This window comes from Megalops cyprinoides, chromosome 6 (genome assembly GCF_013368585.1).
Source record: "Megalops cyprinoides isolate fMegCyp1 chromosome 6, fMegCyp1.pri, whole genome shotgun sequence".
Taxonomy (NCBI): Eukaryota; Metazoa; Chordata; class Actinopteri; order Elopiformes; family Megalopidae; genus Megalops; species Megalops cyprinoides.
In genome coordinates this window covers 12,378,562-12,398,925 of record NC_050588.1, presented here as the reverse complement: position 1 = coordinate 12,398,925, position 20,364 = coordinate 12,378,562, and the positions used below count along the sequence as shown (strand labels likewise).

The following is a 20,364-nucleotide window of genomic DNA, read 5'->3' as shown; positions in this document are numbered from 1 at the left end:
CATGGAAGTTTAAATGTCGCAGCAGACTCTTTTTTTCCTTCTTATTGATTCTCTTGAATGTGACAGTGTAAGCTTTGTGCAGTTTTTGTGAGGTATTTTTACCTGTGACAGGAAAGAACAACTTTTCGGCAGCCTTTCTTGTCATTGGAACTGTGAGAAAACTTTATAACTCACACCAACTGTTATTTGCAACTGAAATCACTTAACGCTCAGTCCACAAAGGTAATGTATTCTTAAACAACAGATGCAATTATTTAAAAAGGAATCAGCTGCAGATGGGTGATTCGAAAAAAAGAAAAAAATTGGTAAGCTAATAAATCATTATAAACAAGGAAGTACATGTTCAGCCCCACCTTAACTGACCGTCTTCCTGCCTAAATGACCAATCCTCTACTTCTGCTGGGTATAAAGCCATCACTGGTGCCAGCTGAAGACAGAAATGAAATAATTGTAATATGAATGAATGTTTGATATCTGAAAGACCTCTCTGTTTTGCAGTGAATCTCCTCGACACATCTTCAATATCGGGAGACTGGGGGTGGCTGACATACCCATCACATGGGGTAAGTGAACATTATTATTATTATTATTATTATTATTGGTAGTGGAAGTAGTAGTAGTATACTGCTTCTGCCTCCCATGTATTGTGTCCTGCTTATTGTAGTGTTGATGCAGCTATACTTCATTTAAAAATCTGAAAATTCATCACGTGTAGCTACACACTAGTTCACAAACACTATCTCAACTATGAATCTGTACAGAATCACTTCACAATTTCCCAGCATTCATTTCATTTCATCTCATTTAATGAAACATATTCTTCTTGCTGCTGTAGGTCATGGCTTCCCCAACACAGACACATAGGGAAAAAAAAAGAAACATACATTGTAAAGTGCTCTTATCGTGCACAGAGTATGGAGTAGTGTGATAATTACTCTGCTAGCTGATTCCATTAGAACAAGGCTATTGAATATTAAAATCTACATATACTGCAGGTACATCTAGGAGCTGAACAGAACATTTTGTCTACATTTTAATGACGATGTACTAGGGGGAAAAAAAAAACATTGCGAAAACTGTGCAAACATCAATGTGTCGCTTTTATGTTATATTTCCTCCGAGGGCTTATCCCTCCACCCTCCTGCGCACCCCCCACCCCCAAGCCCCCCCCCCCAGACCCCACCACCCCGGTCTCTTGTGTAACGCTGAAACATTATTCAACTGCTTTCAGCTTTTCAAAGAAGAGAGGGTGGTTGTCTGTTTTCATCGCAGGAATTTACATATTCTAATGGAGAAAATGATGCATGGGGTATTGAATTAGTGGCACACGAAGTGATCTAAGCGTTGAACTGTCACAATTAGCAAGAAGCGGCTGTCAAATCAGAAGGCGTGGTGTTCTCCCTCAGCTTGAAATGTTCTCCTGCCAGGCAACAATTATTCAGTCGCACAAAACAGAGGGGATGATGTAACAAAGCATCACCAGGCCTGCTTTTTCAACAGGGACCGGACAGAGGTAAATAAGCTGGAAAGGGCACCTGGGCACCTATTCAATCTAACTGCAGTGCGCTTTGCTGGGGATAAAGTGCATCGTGGCCAGATTGAATTGGGACTTTCCTGATTTCTTGAAAGGGAAGTCACCTGTCTTTGATTCACAGCTAGTTTGGAGTTTGTAAATGGTTCAGTAATTCAAGAAAAGAAACACATTGAATATATTTATACCAGGATCTGGTAGCGCATTCATACCAGACTCCTGCCTCAAAGAGAATATCACAGTGCGATTCTCTCTGTACCTGTCAGATCTGCTCATTTCTCTTTGTCTTTCACAAATCAAGATGAACATCATTTTCTGAAACACAGTGCTCCCTTTTTGACAGCGAATATTTGTTTTGGTTTTCTACGCGGTCAGCACTGTGGCTTGCTGTGATGCAGAATGCATTTTGTCTTGAATTCACTTGTTGCGGCATTCACTCAGTGATGAATAAATCACCCTTTCTTTAAAATGTAAGTGTGCTTTGTAACTGTTTGAATGAAAGTGCTCGCATTTGGAGGGTCTGTTTATAACACTCCAAAATAGCTCATAAATACTTCACTATTTATGAATTAAGCACGTCTTTCTGGGCATTTCAATTCAGTTAAAAAGAGAAGAGATTTAATAAATGACAAGTACACTGCCAGAACTTCACTGAGTGATAAATACTAACATTTTTTTTAATACATGTTGCCCCTTATATGTTTACATTTGTTATTTAACACATTATGTTGTAATGTGAACAAACAGTTTTGCAGTCTTTTTTCTGACCTTAGTGGGATACAGGCAACCAAAATCATATTACATGTATACGATCTGATGCTGAAAACTATTTACAAACTGTTTTGGAAAATAACCCACATTTAGCAAGTAAGTTGCATCCTAAATATTCCATGACAAATAGTGTGACCAATTAACTTAAAATGGATGTCCGCAAATAGTACAATTGAAGCTAATGGGTTTTAATTTAAAATGCATTATTAGTGATTGATGTGAGATGGCCATTAATTGACAGAATGACTCAGGGGCAAAACAAGCTGGGATCAGTCTCCCATGTGCTAGGTATTATCTCTCCCCTTCTGACTGTATCTGGTTCAGACCTCTGAGATTTTGCTTGATACACAGTAGCTACACACAGAGAAAAATGATGTCACTATAGAGAATATACTGTTATCTGTGCTAAGAATGCCAGACTGAGAGATCTGATTTTCCCTGCCATAATAGCCACACATCCTTCACAGATGTGCATGTATGCGCGCGCACACACACACACACACACACACACACACACAAAGCACACACAAAGTATATCCAAATTCAAATCACCTGGAGCAGAAAAGGAGAAAGCGTCCTATAAATTGAGTTTATAATTAGAACTGAATTATCCATATGACCTATCTAATTATTGCAAGCTTATAAAATGCATTGGTGAGATGAGCATATGCACAACACAGCAACAGTAAACATTTGTACTCTAATGTTTTAATCTAATGTGGAATTGTTGAGGGAACTCTGGCCTCCTCATTTATTAATGTCAGACTAAACACCTGTATAGTGATGTATAATGCAGATATTAATGGTTTAAGCAATTCTAACTGTGCCATAAACTAAAGTGTTACCAATATTTTATTGGCTGTCGATTGACACGAATGACCATTAAAGTGCTAACAAAACAAATAATAGGTACAATTTCCATAAGCTATTCATAAGGAGCAACTATTTGTTTGCAGTGTTTTATAATACAATGGATAGAATATTTTATTGGCTGAACCATACAGAGAGGCTTGTACATAATGACCATTTTGCATCTTTTGAAACTTGACAATGCAGCGGGAGTTTGCAGGAGTTTCTGATACTGTATTTATCTGTAATGGTGGACTTCTTTTTGGAGGTTTTCTATTTGTCACCCCCACAGAATGTGGAGTGTATTTACGTCTGTACGCACATATGTGTGTGTGTACTGGGCCCTACTGGGCGTTTATTACTCAAAGACCATCACAGGAAAAACGTATAGTTAATCCACGTCGCTGGAAGCCAGTTACAGCAAAACACACCACATGTCATACAAATGCCCGCTGTGCCGTTTTCAAAGCAAAGCATCTCTGTTTGTCTCGACAGCGCTCATGGTGACAGCATGAGTCCGGCCACTCGGGGTGCAGTCTGCCTGCTTATTTTAATGGCCTCTCCTCTCGCACATACCCATTTCCATTCTTAAATGGCTTAGGGACACTCCACAATGCTAACGAGGACTGCCACAAATCTTTATTATGGGACCTGTAACTCCACCTCCTGTCAGTGCTGTTACTGTATTTTACCACACCTGCCAGCGGCTTACTGACTTACAGTAATGGACTAATGTGCGATCGATCATTCAGCCACAGAGTCCCCAGGAGCTATGGTTTATGAATCATTGATTTGGTAATAATGCTTAGGATGTCCAACATCAACACAGATGCCAACCATGTATTATATGCATAAGATAATTCTCCTTACTGTTTAATCGTAGAAAGCACTGAAAGACTACCTGAAGTGGGACGTTTTTTTTTTTTATCTGTTTCAAGGTGCATGTTGTTTTAAATTGATGTAACAATTAATAAGTAAAGGTTTGTTTATTCTGCTTGGTCTCTTGCTGGGAATTGACAGTAATGGCTGGGAGTCGAACATGATGGCAGACATGGGTGAGGAATGCAAAAATAGCTGAAGTGTGTGGGCTGCCAGACTGAGTTTGCTCCTTATGTCTTGGACAGAAGGAAGTCTCAGACTTTATAAGGGAGACAGCTGCAAATCTGCCTCCCACTTTGCGAAGAGTCCAAATGCTCCCAAAATGTTTTCAGGGCGATGAACCACATGGCCAATGTAACCTCTAAAAAATGCCCTGTCCGTGCCCAGGCATGTCCGAGTTTTTCCTCTCTCTTGTTTCAAATTTATTAAACTTAAAGTCCTATTCTTCACACAAGCTATTGTGTTCCCTGGGAACAAAACAATGTCAGAATAAAAGGTCATGTCTTATGCACTTTGAAAGCATATTTGTAATATATGAGTCACTTTTCCAAATAGTTTGTAAACAGTTAATAAACAGGTAGCAAATGAGTATTATGCTATATGGCACATTGCTTGAAGTAAACCCATTGATCTCGTAGATCTCTTCAGGTGTGATATTTAGGTTTACTGTTTTGATTAGCATAAATGCTTGCAGCATATCGGAGATTATTAAATTCTTCCTACATACATGTCACCAAAATGAGATTTTTTTATGTTAACTACATGCTTACATGCATGCACTGTGCTTAATATTAGTAAAATAAATTGTACTAATGGATACTATCAGGCAGTATAAATTGTCCCTTTAAATTAAGTGTGAACAATTACATTACAAACTAAAGCACACAATCTACATTACAATAATGAGCATGATTTCACAAACAAAGCAGTTTAAATACCTATGTTCTCATGACACTACTTTAGTTCTGTTTTATGCCTTTATTTCCCGGGTCGTAATGTCAGACCTGCATTATCAGTGGTCAGAACCTGTACTCTGACTGACTCTGACACAACTCACATTTTGGCAGGTCTCTCTGTACTATTGCAGTTTAATTGAGTCTAGTGTTTTGAATGTACCTGCATGTTGCATCTCAGTTGGCCTGGCCAGCCCCCTCCCTGGTCTCCAGTCCAGTCCAGATACATTCTGTCATCAGGGACCTCCCTGCTATCTACAAACTGAAAGTATCACTTTAGCCTCCCCCTCAAACCCATCCGCAGCACCATGCAAATTCCCATGCACTTCCTACTGCACAGGTATTAGCAGATTAAAGAAAGCCTCTCCCCTTTTTCTGCCCTTGTCAGGCAATGCACCTCAAAAATTATGCTGCGTGGCCACATCTTTAGAATATGTCCATCTCTGTATAGATTTTGCAGTTCCATTAACTCGAGATCCCCCCCTTTGAATGCTGCCTGTGATTTGAAATCCAGGCGCCGAACAATAAATCTGTGACTGCAGTGCATTAGGTGGACAGAAATGTAGAAAAGATGAGTCTGCAAATCTTATTTTCAAGAGTGAGATTTGGAGTGGGCCGGCTCTGCTGTATCAGTAGGTTCCATGGTGGTTGAGACAAACTTGTGCAGTGATGGTGTCCCCCCCCAGGGGCCCATGATAAAGTGATGCCATCTAGATTGTGTCACCTGAGGGGGGGCCTCTGGGATCGGCTTGGGCACTGACTGCGTCAACATTAGGAATGTGCCTCTCTTGCAATATTGTTTTGCTTTTTTCGACCAATGCGGACGCTACCTCCAAACAACACCCTGACGCTGTTTGCCTTTTCACACACCAAAAAGGTGATGCATACAGGCACGTGAATGTGTTATGGATGTCATTCATTGGTGAGCACCATTACTGTGAGTTAAAGCACAGGAAAAGTGAGAGTGCGAAAAGTGAGAGTTGGTCCTAATTGGGTAAAACAATGGGAGGATAGCCCCTGATTGGTCCAAATAAAGGATGCACCCCTCCTGATTAGGCAGTCGGGAGGGTGTCATAGTGAGGATTCTGTTGAGTGCTGAGTTTGACAAGTGTCTGTTCTAACTGCAGTCATACATGTGCAAATTATCAAAAAAAAAAAACCTCAAAACACACAAATTAATGTGCAGATCAGGTTTAGGCACTTGCACATTTTTATTGTAACATAATTTTCATTAATTTCCTGTTTTGTATGACTTAAATGTGTACAGCCGTAATAAAGATGCATTTGGATTTTTCTGGAAGTTTAGTGCATATCTCTGCATGGTGTTTACTCTGCCCTGGATGCAGTGACATGCCCAGTGAATGAAGGCAGTCGGTCTGTAATTTATACCCGCAGATGCACCGCTGATAAGGGCTGTCCACAGATATTAGCATCAGCAGGTTTGGACCTCGAGTTCACTGAGCCATTTCATTGATCTGACTTCATTATATAAAAGCAGAGTAAACCATTCTGGCACATGGTTTTTTACGCTATGCCCACAGTAGGTGTGCCACTTGGGAAGACAAGCTGCCCCGGTTTCCTGAAAATGGAATAAAATTGTCACTGTTCAGTTTCGGAGGTGAAATCTTGGCCCCCCTTTGTGATTGTGAGCTAATCTAAGCCTGCTGAGCATAAACCAAAAACTAGTGGATTAGGGAGCTGGGAGGGAGGGAGCTGTTGGTGAACATGAGAGAGAAACAGAAAGGATACAGAAATTTGAGTTACCTTTGCTTCTGAGGGTATTAAGGCAAGTATGTACTGTTTGCTATCTTACAAAGCAGAGCCTGTGAAGGCACTTGGGTGTGAACATGCTCAAAATGCATTTTGATTGAGGGCAGAAGGAGGAGATGTATCTTTATTTTGGTCAGATAATGCAGACTACAGGCTAGAAAGTGCCACACAGGAGCATCAGAGGTTCGCACATCCAAATTCAATCCTACCCTGGTTGTACTAACATTCCTACACGAAATCAGGTGTCAAAAATGAATGTGTGCCAGGGCTATCCTTGCCTACCTGAAAAAGACCTGGTGCATGTACATTACCTTGGGGCTAAGGACCGATGTGGCGAGACAGAACTGCAATTCTGTTTTCGCTTGTCAGTCCCTGCAGTAAAAACCATATAGTCAGACTAATTTGGGTTTTTACTAGGATATTTACAGCAAGTTACATTTACTATGTGCTTTTAACACTCACATTTATATAACAGAAAATTATATTACTCTGTGTTAATAACTATACTTCATATCATGAATGCCAGAACTGTATTACAAGTTTCATGTTATTTTCATCTGAAAAGAGACTTGTTTCTTACAACATTGACTATTTGAAATATTTGACTTACAGTCTTCTCTAATTAATCCGGAGAATAGCTGGGTTAGACTCATCAATAGACTCATGAGCACAATGAAAAAAAGTAAGTATATATAATATGCGGCGGACAAGTTCCAGTCCTCACCACAAAGGCAGAGGCAGAAAATACCCACATAGTGCAGTGCAGCGCGCCGCTGTCACCCTCTAATCTGACAGCTGTCAGCGCCCTTCTCCCTGTACCACCCTTATGCGCCACGCCGGACTTTCAGCACCCAGCCACAAATAGAACCCTTTATTTTCTGCTTCCCTGTGTGCACCAGCCTGATGAGGCCAGAATAAAATAAAATGTAATTTTATGCCTTACGGTAGTTACAGCAATCTTATTTGACATGCCGCTGCCAATACAGTCAATCAATGCAATTTTTTTTTTTTTTGAATGAACACTGAAACACTGTTATTTCCATCCCGGATTTAGAGACATTCTCTTTCTTTCCTTTTTCACACTGAAGCATTGTATTTCACCATGGCAGTAGCACATGAACACCTTACAATTTAATGACTAATGTTCACCGTGTAAGGCCAGCCGGGGAGTGTTGTCTAAGTGGAGCTCTAAAGCTAATACAGAACACACATTTACACGTCTAGAATAAACCTGATTTATTCATGGAGCCGGGTTTATGTGAGTCACACACACCTTTTATGAATCACACTTGATGTTATTTGGGTTTAGCCACTTCTAATTTTTGCTCTGACATGCAAACTGGGTATCTTTTCTGCAGCTGACAGAGATGTGAGGCCTCTGGTACTTACAGACATGGTCCTGGGACCTCCCTTTTCTGGGACTCCTTATAATGCTGGAAAATAGTCCAGTCAAGGACTGGTGTGGCTGCTGTACATAAGCCACCAAATATTACTACAACCTGAACCCACTAAGATAAATAACACAATACTACTCAAAAGAAATGAAACAAACCAGTGACCGCAAGTAAATGCTAAGCTGTCTGTTATGCAATCTGTTAGGACTCCCCTCTTTTTTAAGCAGTGGCTGTTTACTCGCATGTTGACAGTGTCCCTTTTCTGAGCATCCTCCCTGTTGCCCCACAGTCATTTCTCAAATTAATTCATCAACTAATCAACATTGGCGATTCAAAACATGCATTTCTGCGGTTGCTAATAAACAGGAGTCCATTCAATATGTATAAATTCCATCTATGTTGATGCAGTCAGTAGCTTGTGTGAGTCCTGTGTAAAGCCTGTAAGGTAGCAGGTAGCAGAGCCATTTTAGCGGTGAAGTCACTCCATCAGGCTTGGCTAATTGCTGTTGCTGCCTGTGGAGCTAGGGGGAGTTTGACAATGTCAAATAATTTAGTTATGTGAAGAGAACAGGGACTCAGATCTTACTTGTGGAGGTTCTTGTGCATTACATTGTAACCTTTTACCACTGAATATATGGTTCATTCATAAATATCTGCAACTATTTAAATTCACAAGCATTGTACTACTACAGAACCTGTTATGTAGATTAGCAGATATGCTAAAACCGGGGGTGGCCGCCAAATTGGGCATGTTTGTCGAAGTGTAGTGGTTACACCATTCTTCAGCTTTATACAACAGTGCTGAGTTTCTGTGACAAAGGAGTTTTTCCTCTTGAGTGAATCCTTAGCGTCAACAGCAATTAGGACTCTAGTGTTATCCCACCTCTAAACACATTAATTATTTGGTCAAAACTGATGAACAACAGTATCCATTCCGAAGGCATTGGCAAGGAGGGGAGCGCAGTAAATGAATTATTCATCTATGAACTGCTCTGATTGAGCATTAGGTACTTAAATAAACACAGGATGGGTACATTTTTCTTGGGGCAGATGTGTATTTCTGTCATAACGTCTTGGTGGGCCCATGACTTCTACCAGACATTCAGACTAGTCTTCAGTTTGTTTACGGCTCACATCACAGGGCAACTGCAAATTCAGTTGGATCAAAAACCGCGGGAAGTCCTGGCACAAACTGTATGAAATGTCCTCTTGTCGTACCTCAGCTCCCTTTGTTTAAACAAAAAAGTCAATTCACTGAAGTTCCCATAACAAAACAGGAACCTATGGAGATGAAAGGTTGAGAACAAACTGCCCCATTCCGTTATGCCTGCTGGCTTTGTAAACTGCAAAAAAATAGGCATGACACAAAGTGATGCCTAAACAAAAACCCCCATCCTCCCCGTGGACGCCGAATCATTTACGTCTCATTGATCACTTGACGTGAGGGGCTGCTTCTGTCCGGTTTGGGCAGATGGAGAGAGGGACCGAATGCAGCACGACCCGCTAGCGGATTCAGTCTGAAACCCCAGCCCCCTCCCCATCGCACGCTGGGAATTTCAGAGTGCTGTCACTCAAGACGGCTTAGTCAGGACCCGGTGGCCCCGTTAGAGGACTTCATTATTTGGACCGTGGGCCTCTTGTTTGCGATGACGGGTTCATTCCGAGGGCCCCGATCGATACGGCTGACAGAACAGGTGGGAGCGCTGACAAATGTGTTTTCGAAAAAGCGATGATTCTGTGATCCGATCAGCCGTCCGCTCCCCATCCCCCATTCACCCCCCCCCCCATCATCCATCCTTCTTAGAGGCCCAAAAAAACACCCTCAGGAGTTGGACAGGTGCTCCATCGCAGTTGTCGCCCTTCACGCTGTCTCGATTGATAGAGATTGCGGAGGGATCATGCTGAAAATTGTTGTGACAAACTGATGACATAGCCTGGCTTCTGTGCACAGGCTATCTGCCAGTGCAGAGCTCGCTTCCAGCGCAGCAATTAGGTGGAAACACAGACAGAGGGAGAGAACAACCCGGTGGTGTGGAGCGTAGAGATACTGAGAGAGAGGGATAGGGAGAAAGAGAGAGAGAGAGAGAGAGAGAGGGACTGGGGGGGGGGGGGGGTGCGAAAGAGATGAACAGAGAGAGAAACTGGAGGGTAGAGAGAGAGAGACAGTGAGAGAGATAAAAACCAGGGGCTAGAGAGACAGAGAGAGAGAGAGAGAGAGAAAAAAAGAAGAAGACCCAGTGCTGTGGATAGAGAGACCCAGTCATGTGTTGGGAAGAGATACAGGGAGAGAGAGAGAAGAGAGAAAGAGACAAACAGAGAGATGGACCCAGAGAGTTGCCCTGAAGTGCCCGTTCCCCCATTTCGCTCACAAGACAATGGCACACAGTGACATATAACCAGTCATTTATGATGCTGAGACATAATACAGTTTATCGCCTTAATACCACCGGGGGACTGGGGCGCCCCTGCCTCTAAAGTCCCGAGCTGATAAATTCATCTCACTTCCAGTCACTTTCACCAAGGGGGTTTAAAGACGCTTCACTCCTCACTAACTCCTCACGTAATTACACCGCAAATATTTACCGAGATGGATTACGCCCTCATTCCGCCACAAGCCACCCTGACACATTTTAATGGCTTGATTGGTTTACAGAATAAATTCAGCTGTGTTAGTCCCCCCCCACACACACACACCACCTCTCACTCAAGTCCCCAGATGTAGCTTGCACAAATATTGATATTTCATAACCCCACTGAGGCTATGACGGGAGGATTGAACACTGTGTGCTCCTGGACAAATGTCAGGTTTGTTCTGTTGCGGTATGCACTAGAGTATGTTACCGTTAATATAAATCTACAATACACATACAGAGGGGCATTTCTATAAGAAAAAAAAAGCTTTCTTCCAGAGGATAAACAAAGGAGACCTCTCTTTTGGAAAATGATACCTTTGCCTCCATACTGACACACTCATACACTGAGAGCCCCACATGAGAGATACAGAAAAAGCCGCCATTTAGGAAGACAGACCGACGCCATGAAAGGGAGGAAGACACTTTGAGTTGTGCTTGCCACTCCTTTATGTGGCTGCTGGAGGATCTGAGGTTCGGCAGTCTCGCATAACACCCATCAGCGCAGTTTCGCACATAATGACCTTTTATAATGGGATCTATAGCGCTATGCGGATGTTTATCCAACTGGAACTGTAGATCAGACAATAGCGGGTACTGTATTTAGAATTGCTGTTTCATTTTCATTTGTGCTAATATATTTCTGTATGGGTTTGCTCTTGTAATCATGGGGATCATGTATGTATCGATCAAGGAGGCACATCCTTAAGAAACTCCCTCAGACAATGATTAAAAAAACCCCTGGAAACTTGCTGTTTTATTCAAAGTTAGAAGAGAAACATAGTGTGATTATTTTTAAGACTGAAGACCTCCATAGTCAGTTTCATGACTTTGAGTGGTTACTGAAAGTAATCTAAAATCCCAATATGGTATCATGCAAATTATATTAGTCATATCAATGAACTAGTTTGTTGGAGCATGTAGTCCAAGTCCATAGATTCCCCCTGTGCAAACTGGACATAAGAATAGTGAGTAATTACTGCTGAGGACCTTATTATCCTCCTCACAGTGGACTCCAGAGATGGAACAGCAGTACCTATGAAATTAGCTGTCAGATTTCTGAAAGGTTATCACTGTCAAATCAGGTATTCTAATAAGGATGGTAGGAATAACGGGTCATACCATTAATCAGAGCTGTTGGGAATGTATATATGTAAATGTAAAAAACACAGACACACACACGCGCTACTATTAGATACATAGGATGGTTGGAACTGGCCCAGTCTGAGAAGGCTTTGTTTGCTTGATTGAATAGTATTTTTCCTTAAAAAAAAAAGACGAGTCAAATTAAATGTGTGGGACAGTGTGCATAATTACACTACACTTTATAATTTTACTCACTACACTCATGTCAGCCATGAATGAAATTATCAGTGGTCTATAATTTTACTCACTATGCAAGTATGTCAGCCATGAATGAAATTATCAATGGTCTATCAGTGGCATAATGGAATATTCTATTTGAAATATGAGCCAGTTAATTTATTGCCTGATAATAAGAAGTTATACATGCATTCAACCAGCAATATGGATTATAGCTTTTTTTATCAAATATAATGGCACCCCAATTATAGGATATTGTGTAAGTCATCTTTTGGTTCTTGCTTTTTTTCCAGATTTTTAAAGTTTTCCTATTTGAAATAAACGCATTAATATCATTATGTCTGGATGATGGAAATTATAAGTGAAACAAATCTGCAGCCATTATGAATGGTGGCATAACATAAGGCCACCATTTTTTTTCAAATGGGTTAAATCTCAAATTCTTTGCTGTACAGTTATTTATTCATTGGCATGTATCTGGCTGGTAGCCACCGTGGTTTCGCGTCATGTGTGCTTCACGTGTGGCAGTTTGCTATTTTTGCCATTCCTGTGAAAAACAACAAGAAAGGAGAAAATGTCAAAAAGACCCAGAGGGAGAGACTGTGCCAAAAGGAGTGCTTTGGGCAGAACACACGCTGAGAGATGAGTCATTAAATTTGGAGTATAACGCAGTGGCAAAGCTTACACCAGCTGAACAGAAAACCTTGCGTCCGGCTAACATTCATGTCATACTTGGCCAGGTTTACAGGCGAAATACTGTTAACAATGTAAGATCTGGGCACAGATAAACCTGAACTGATTCCACTTAAACCTACAACCATACCCCTAAAACTCCACAAAAGGTATGATATCTGAAAGTCATTACAAATGTTTTTCACAACAATAATTACTGGAGAAATGGGGAAACTTGTTGAAGGTGTGGTAGAGAGAAGAAGGGAAAACCTACTGAACATGTGCAGAACTTAAGTCCCTGTAGTAGCTGCTCCAAGGGACTGCAGGAAGATGGAATTTAATTCAAACACCTACAGCATCTTTAGGTTGAACATCATCCATTTTGCTTAAATTTCCCTTTAAATGAAGCTGAACTGACTCCCCCAATCCTCCCGTTGCCCCCATCCCCCTATAATTCTCTGAGTGGAAAAAATAATTTTTGTGTTACTTTTTCTTTTGTTGTTTATTTAATGACAAGGTGCTAAGCCTAAACAAGGACGAACAGTCCCAATTAATTCCACACACAGATCTCTTAAACAATGGCTTCTCCGCAGTATCAGTATCTCCGCAGTATCATGCTCAGCAGGACATACATCTGTTGTTTCATTTGACATGGCCCATATTATTTTGAAAACCCTACAACATGCTCATTTTGGGGGAAGAGAATGATGGCATTTGCCCGCCTGAAAATTGCACTGCATTTTTGACACGCAACATGAAAATACATCAGCACCTCTGTGGCCACCGGATGTTTCGTTTGGATGAAGTGCCATTGCCATAGCACGGCGGGTTCACTTTCCCATTAACTAATGGATGTGATGTTTTGTATTTTTAGGTCATTTGTTGCATTCTCTGATGTCGTATTTTGGTTTCCATGTTGATTTAGGAAGAATAGTGGAAGAATAGGAATTTATAGGAAGAACAGTATTAAAAAAAAATAATCAAAATACAGGTTATTGTGGAATTGTATCAGAATATATATATATATATATATATATATATATAATAGATATATATAATATATCTGACATCAATGGCTTTTAGCAGCAATGAAGATTTGACAAATGTCAAAAATCTGTAGTACAGTTCCCAGGTATCGAGACTGCAATGTGACAAATGGATATGCAGTATTCATAATACTCTCGGTGTCTGACTAACTAATGGAAATCAATGTGTGGCGGTGAAATATTGAACCTCGTTAGGTATTCATGCTTTTTCATTTGGAACACAACGTTCATATTTATATCAGCTTCTACCATCTCTCGGGAGATAAGATTGCAAAGTCGTAGCAAAATATTTGATCTTGTCGAGCTGAGATTTGTTCAAAGTGTCCTGATGTTCATCTGCTTATCAGTCTTACAAAGTGAACGGACATCCGTTTTTTTTTTATCAATCCCACAAGGACCAGAGCCTTCAACACCAACAGGAAGGGATACATAAAATGTAAAGGAAACAGTGGCTGGAGGACCAGCAATAGATAAAGGATGAGGGAATAAATCATAAAATACCGCAACAACAATACGAGATTAGGATAAGGTCAGCGCTGAAACAGGATATGAAGCTACGCTTTGGAATATGAATATCCAGACTGATCTCTGTGCTAAAGCAAAGAGTTTCAGATCGCCTGACCTCGTAACACTGCATATAAATGGATGCTGTGCTCTTTGGATAAATGAAATAATGGAGGCTTTCTGCTGTGATTTTATCCTGTGTGCCAGAGAGTAGGTGAAAGTTGAATGGAAAACAGTGGACCGCTGGGTCAAACCCCAGATGGCGGCAGTGCTGTTTGTACAATGAGCCATGCACTTAACCCGAGTGGCCTCAGTCAATGTCCAGCTGCAGAATGGATAATATGTAATTCATAACTGACCCGGGATGAAGGTATCTACTAAGCAAATAAACAATGGCGGTAAACCGATGTAGAATTAGCAAGGCAACATGTGTCGTTGCATAAGCATACACCGATGACAGCTGCCATGGTTGGCGGAGACACAAACAAACAAACCAACCAAAAAGAAAAAAAAAGAATCTTTCTGTGTGGCCACACCTCTCTACGTCCAGGAATCCTTTGTTGTGCCTGTATAAGGAAGGACACCATTTTGTGTGTTGTTTCAGCCTGCCAGACGTGATTTATTTCAACAGGGCCTCCACTGGTAAACAGACAGGACACAGATGCGCAATTTAGCGGCCAATTAATTTCCCAAATTACTTTAACCCCTCGGACACCTCTGCTTCCTCGCAGCTCAGGGGGTATCCTTCCGTCTCCCCACTTGCTCATCTTAGTTGAAATCAGTCCTCCAACTTGTTACTCGCTCCGACAGGGTCAGGGGCAGCCCGGCTCTAGATAACCAAAACGGAGAGATCAGAGTTGAGATGAAAGAGTAGCACTGGAGAAAATAATGTTACCACTTGATATCATTATTAGCTGTTGTATTAAAAAAGTCCTAATCTAGCTGTGAGGCCCCCTTATCTAACCGTGCTGACCTCTGCTTGATTTGGATCCTGTTTAAACAGCAGCCCCCAGGCTCCTTTTTGGATTGTCTTTGCTATTAATCCTTTATCAACACCGCAGACTAACAGCACAGTCCTTGGAGGTACTAGCAGACCTTCCTGCCACAAAATAAATCACGATGGTGGGGAGGAAGCTTTAAATGGCATCTATTTGGAGGCAGTGTTCAAAGGCGCTGTTTTGAAGGTCAATCCATATCGCACTTCTGTGTTGTTCTTTGGGATTTATGAATTTCATTCGTCTCCATGTCGATTTTCCCTCTATGATGACAAGGAGCATACATTTTTCATATCTTACACTGCATTTCCTTAGATACTTTAATAAAACACTCCTGTGAATACTTTGGGAGATCTCAATCCGTATCAATGGGGCATGGGTCAGGTTACACAGATGGAAGAATGATGAATTCCAGACTGGAGACCTACGAAAATGAACAGCGAAACACAGTGGAAATCTTTGTACACAATCTCACCCCAGGAAAAGCGAAGGGGATCGATTCTGACCAAAGGAAAGGGGGAACCCGGCAACTTTGACAATCCCTCGTTAGCGGTCTTTTGTTGTTCAAGGACACGTTTAATTTCCGAAGATAAGGATTTGAGGTTGGGGTTGAGGCCGGCCAGTAAACTCCCAGCCCTTAATTACTGCAATCAGCTATTTTTACGCCCTCCCTTGGGGGGTTCTGCTTCTTGCTGGAAACCCCCAGATCTGAGCGGAGTCCAAGTTCAATGTTGCCAAGTCAGGGGGCCTCCCAAGGTCAGCATTTTCCCTTTCAATTAGGCCCTGTAATGAATGCAGGAGAGGCGAGCTTGTAAGCCCCGAAGATCAACCTCCTCACATGTTTCCTTCACATCCCTGGACGATGCATGTGAATCTCATTCGGATTGCTATGGAAGGGTTCAGGAAAAGCATTTCTCTGCTGCAGTGATCAGCTAGGCAGGATGCAGACACCTTGAGTTTGATGCCTTCACCGATTATAACAGGCAGCACCCAGACTGAAGCTGGGGTTCCATCAACACCTGTCCTTTATTTACCAGCAAATAAATGCAATGCCAATCACAGTAAAAACATGACGATAAGATGGCAGTCTCAGTGATCACTGAACACTCAGAAATGTGTTTGTGAGGAATAAAATCCTCCAAGAAAAACAGTTTGGAAGTCAACATTAAGGTGAAATATTGACTGAATCCAGACCTGACAGTCTTTGCAGGTACTAAAATTTAATACACAGTAAATCCCATTTACAGTTCACATTTAGGGCCATACTCAGTCTGAATGCTTTACAGGCAAAACCCTAAACATTAGAAATGTTTTAATAACATGGTTATTATTGGTCATTTAATGGGACCTCTGTATAATATGTTACCAGTAATATTTTTGTGACATCCTGTTGCCAGAATGGAAACGTGTTACGTGTTACTTCTGTCCGTATGTTACTGTGGCATTGCAGCCATACGCCATCCTGTCAGGTGACCTTTTCCCTCCCTACCGTCAGAAACCCTGCCGCCATGCCTGGCAGCCGACCCGCTGTGATGTAATCTGTTTCACGTGAACGCCCAGCCCTCACAGCGACATGGCGGGCAGGTGTAAAATTAACTCCATATATGGCCGTGTGTAATGGGCCAATCCTCATGCCTGCTCTGATGACCCAGTGGACGGTTATACAGATGAGGCATGTGTAGCCCATGGTCCCCGGCGCTCCAGTGCGGTCACTGCAAAAGACGGTGGTCTGGCTCAGCGCCTGATACTGTCATGTCCTCACCGTCTCTGTTGAGCAATGGCCGCTTTAAGACTCTATGTAAAGACGAAGAGGGGAAAAATAATTGTGTATAATAAAAGAAACATGTGGAAAGCTTTGTATACACCAAAGCCCTGTGTGTCTCCGAAGATTGACTTTGAGGAACCCGAAGACAAAGAGTGCATCAGCGAGTAAAATCCCCCGTATGCAAAAGTGCCAAAATGAGGCTTTTACACTAAATTTGCATCATGTCTGTAGTCATGATTTCACACATCAGCCCTAGAATATGCAGTTCTTTTTTTCTGTTTCATATTCATCATATGATTTCTCAAAAACTTCAGCATGTGTCTGTGTTTATCCCTGCGGCAGCGTGCACATCTTGCATACAGTCCACATCGTATTGTCTAAGGCTAAAGCCTGAATGCTTGTTTGTCACACAGGCCAAAGGCCAATGACAACAACTACTTTCTCGCATTTTATCTTTAATTAAGCGGGCACTTATTGAAACGCCATGCCCACATAAATTTTGCATATTAAACAAGAGAAAAAGAAGAATTTGCAGCGTTGCTAGGTAAAGCTGATAGCAGGCAGCCAGTTAAGCATAACTTGACGTGATTATCGCGCCATGGAGTTAGCTGTCAGGTCATTATCATGTTCTACATGTTATACCCTCTTCCTTCTAAAAATATTTTTACACCGCGGAAGTGAGAGATCGATTGCCCAAGGGTCTCCTGTCTGATTATACCTGCCCCCCCTCCCCACCCTCCCCACCCCATATTTAATTACTCCTGAAACTCCTCCACATCATTACAGGGCATGGTATATGCACCCCTCCCTTCTCCCTGCTGCTCTCTCTCTCTCTCTCTGGTTGTAATCAGGGCCTCCAGTCTGGGCTCTCAGCCCTCAGCTCTCGGAGATGAAAGCCTCTCTGCCTGGCTGCCGGAACGCAAGCTCTGCCTCCAGGGGCGCGCCAGCCGTGCCGGAGCGAGGTCTTTCAAAGTGCAGCTCGCCTCCAACTCGCCTCTTTTATTATTTGATGAGCAAGTTGAGGGAGATGAGTTAATTGCCCGCAGACAGCTCGGGCCCAGCTGTTGTCGCTATCAGACGGCCTCCGCGAGAGGAGCCCGCGTCCCGCTGCCCCATTAAAACGGGAGAGTTTCCGGGAGGGAGGGGAAGATGCAGGCGTTTCATATGAATGTTACTACTGGGGTCTTCCCAATAATGTTTACTATGAGGGGATAATGACTTTCTTTTGGACAGATAAAAAAGTAGAGTTAATGTTATAGGCATGTAACATAGCATCAACAGTATTTACGCAAAGAGATCTTCAGACCTTTACTGTTGTGTTACCGCAAATTCTACAATATGCCACACGGTGTGTTATAGTAACATGACTCCATATTAGTGTTTTTTGAAAAAAAACATAAATCATAAAATCGAAATAATCATACAATTTAATGGTAATTACTTCTGAAATGCGCTGCTGACTGAAATTTCTCAAGCAGTTTTTGCGATACTGCCAATTCATACGCACCCATTGGGTGCTTAACAGCTTGTAATTACCATATTAATCGACTAAACACTCATGATTATTTCTATTCATGTATCTTGAGCACCTTCTGTCACATGAAAAAGGTTTTCATTGTTTACAGTGGAAAATGTTGGCTCGGCTTGAAGTTCCATTCCATTTCCCATTTTCCTCTTTTCTTTTTCCTAGTGGGATGCCATCAACGAAATGGACGAGTACTTCAGCCCCATCCACACCTACCAGGTGTGCAACGTCATGAGCCCCAGTCAGAACAACTGGCTCCGCACCAACTGGATCCAGCGTGACGGGGCCCGCCGCATCTACATCGAGATCAAGTTCACCCTGCGAGACTGCAACAGCATGCCGGGGGTGCTGGGCACCTGCAAGGAGACCTTCAACCTCTACTACTACGAGATCGACCGCGACATCGGGACCAACATCTGGGAGAGCCAGTTCTCCAAGATCGACACCATTGCGGCCGACGAGAGCTTCACCAGCGTGGACCTGGGCGTGCGCCGGCTCAAGCTGAACACGGAGGTGCGGGGCGTGGGGCCCCTCACCAAGCGTGGCTTCTACCTGGCCTTCCAGGACATCGGTGCCTGCATCGCCATCGTGTCCGTCCGCGTCTACTACAAGCGCTGCATTGGCATGGCACGCAACCTGGCCGTCTTCACCGACGTGGTGACGGGCGCCGACTCGTCCTCGCTGGTGGAGGTGCGGGGCCAGTGCGTCGACCACGCTGAGGAGCGGGACACCCCCAAGATGTACTGCAGCGCCGAGGGGGAGTGGCTGGTCCCCATTGGGAGGTGCGTGTGCAGCGCCGGCTTCGAGGAGCACCGCGAGTCCTGTGTGGGTAAGTAATGAGACCCTCTGATGGGGCGACCTCATTCCCAAGACCTTTGCATATTTCAGCCCGTTACGGGTTACAGTAATTAAAAACAATTAATCACAGCCAGCAGGTAATTAAACATGCATAAAGTAATGCCTAAAAAAAGAGGCCATCCGCAAATGAGTTACGGAACGCTAATTCTGACAAATTTTCGAATTACCTGTCTGCTTCAGCCCCCCCCTAAAAAAAGTGCTCTCCAGGGTAAGAGTTGTTTTGACAGCTCATCAGTAAAACATTGTCTTAAAACCTTGGCTTGAATTATGTATGGGTGGCTTAGGGTTCATTTGCGATCCGCCATAATTTGTAATAGGGCCTCTAATGAAATTCCATCCCGGGATCCTCGAGCCATCAGAAGCCGTATAATTTTAGATTGAAACGAGTCAGGACCTGAGATGACAATTAAAGGGAGCGAAGAAAAGATGGAGAAAAAAAGAAAGGTAGTAATTGTTATTGTCAAATGGAAAAGAAAACATCTTGCTTTCCATTTGGCTGGAGGTTTCACATCAGCCGCAGTGCAGCCCAAACTCACCCGAAGATGTAACAAAATATGTTTAGAACAGAAAATCCTGTAGGAAAATATCAACATTGTGTCAAAGTCATGTTCTCTGCAGAGTTATATTGTACTGATGACTTGGTAAAATGGGTACCCTCTGACTCTCTGCTTGGCCCTTAGCATTAAAACAGTGCATTGTGGGTAATGCCCCTGTAACAGGCTGGCGTCCAGCCCAAAGCATAGACTTGTACAGTACATCTAGCTTTTCCACTCTGGGGATAAGCTCCTGGCCTGTGAGCCATCCAAGCTCAGTCATCACTTCCATTTCAGAGACAGCAGGTATTTTTAGGGAGGGAAGAGATTCACCATTTAATCTGACTGACACATTGTCCCAACACT

General features: G+C 42.6%; 1 protein-coding gene across 1 annotated transcript in view; it reads left to right on the top strand.

The window, feature by feature from the left end:
- epha8 (eph receptor A8) overlaps positions 1-20,364 on the top strand; it is a 77,915-nt gene that overhangs the window by 23,000 nt on the left and 34,551 nt on the right. Inside the window, exons 2-3 of the mRNA XM_036530349.1 lie at positions 499-563; positions 18,773-19,436. Of these exons, the coding sequence (XP_036386242.1) occupies positions 499-563; positions 18,773-19,436 (729 nt within the window). The remainder of the gene's footprint in view (positions 1-498; positions 564-18,772; positions 19,437-20,364) is intronic.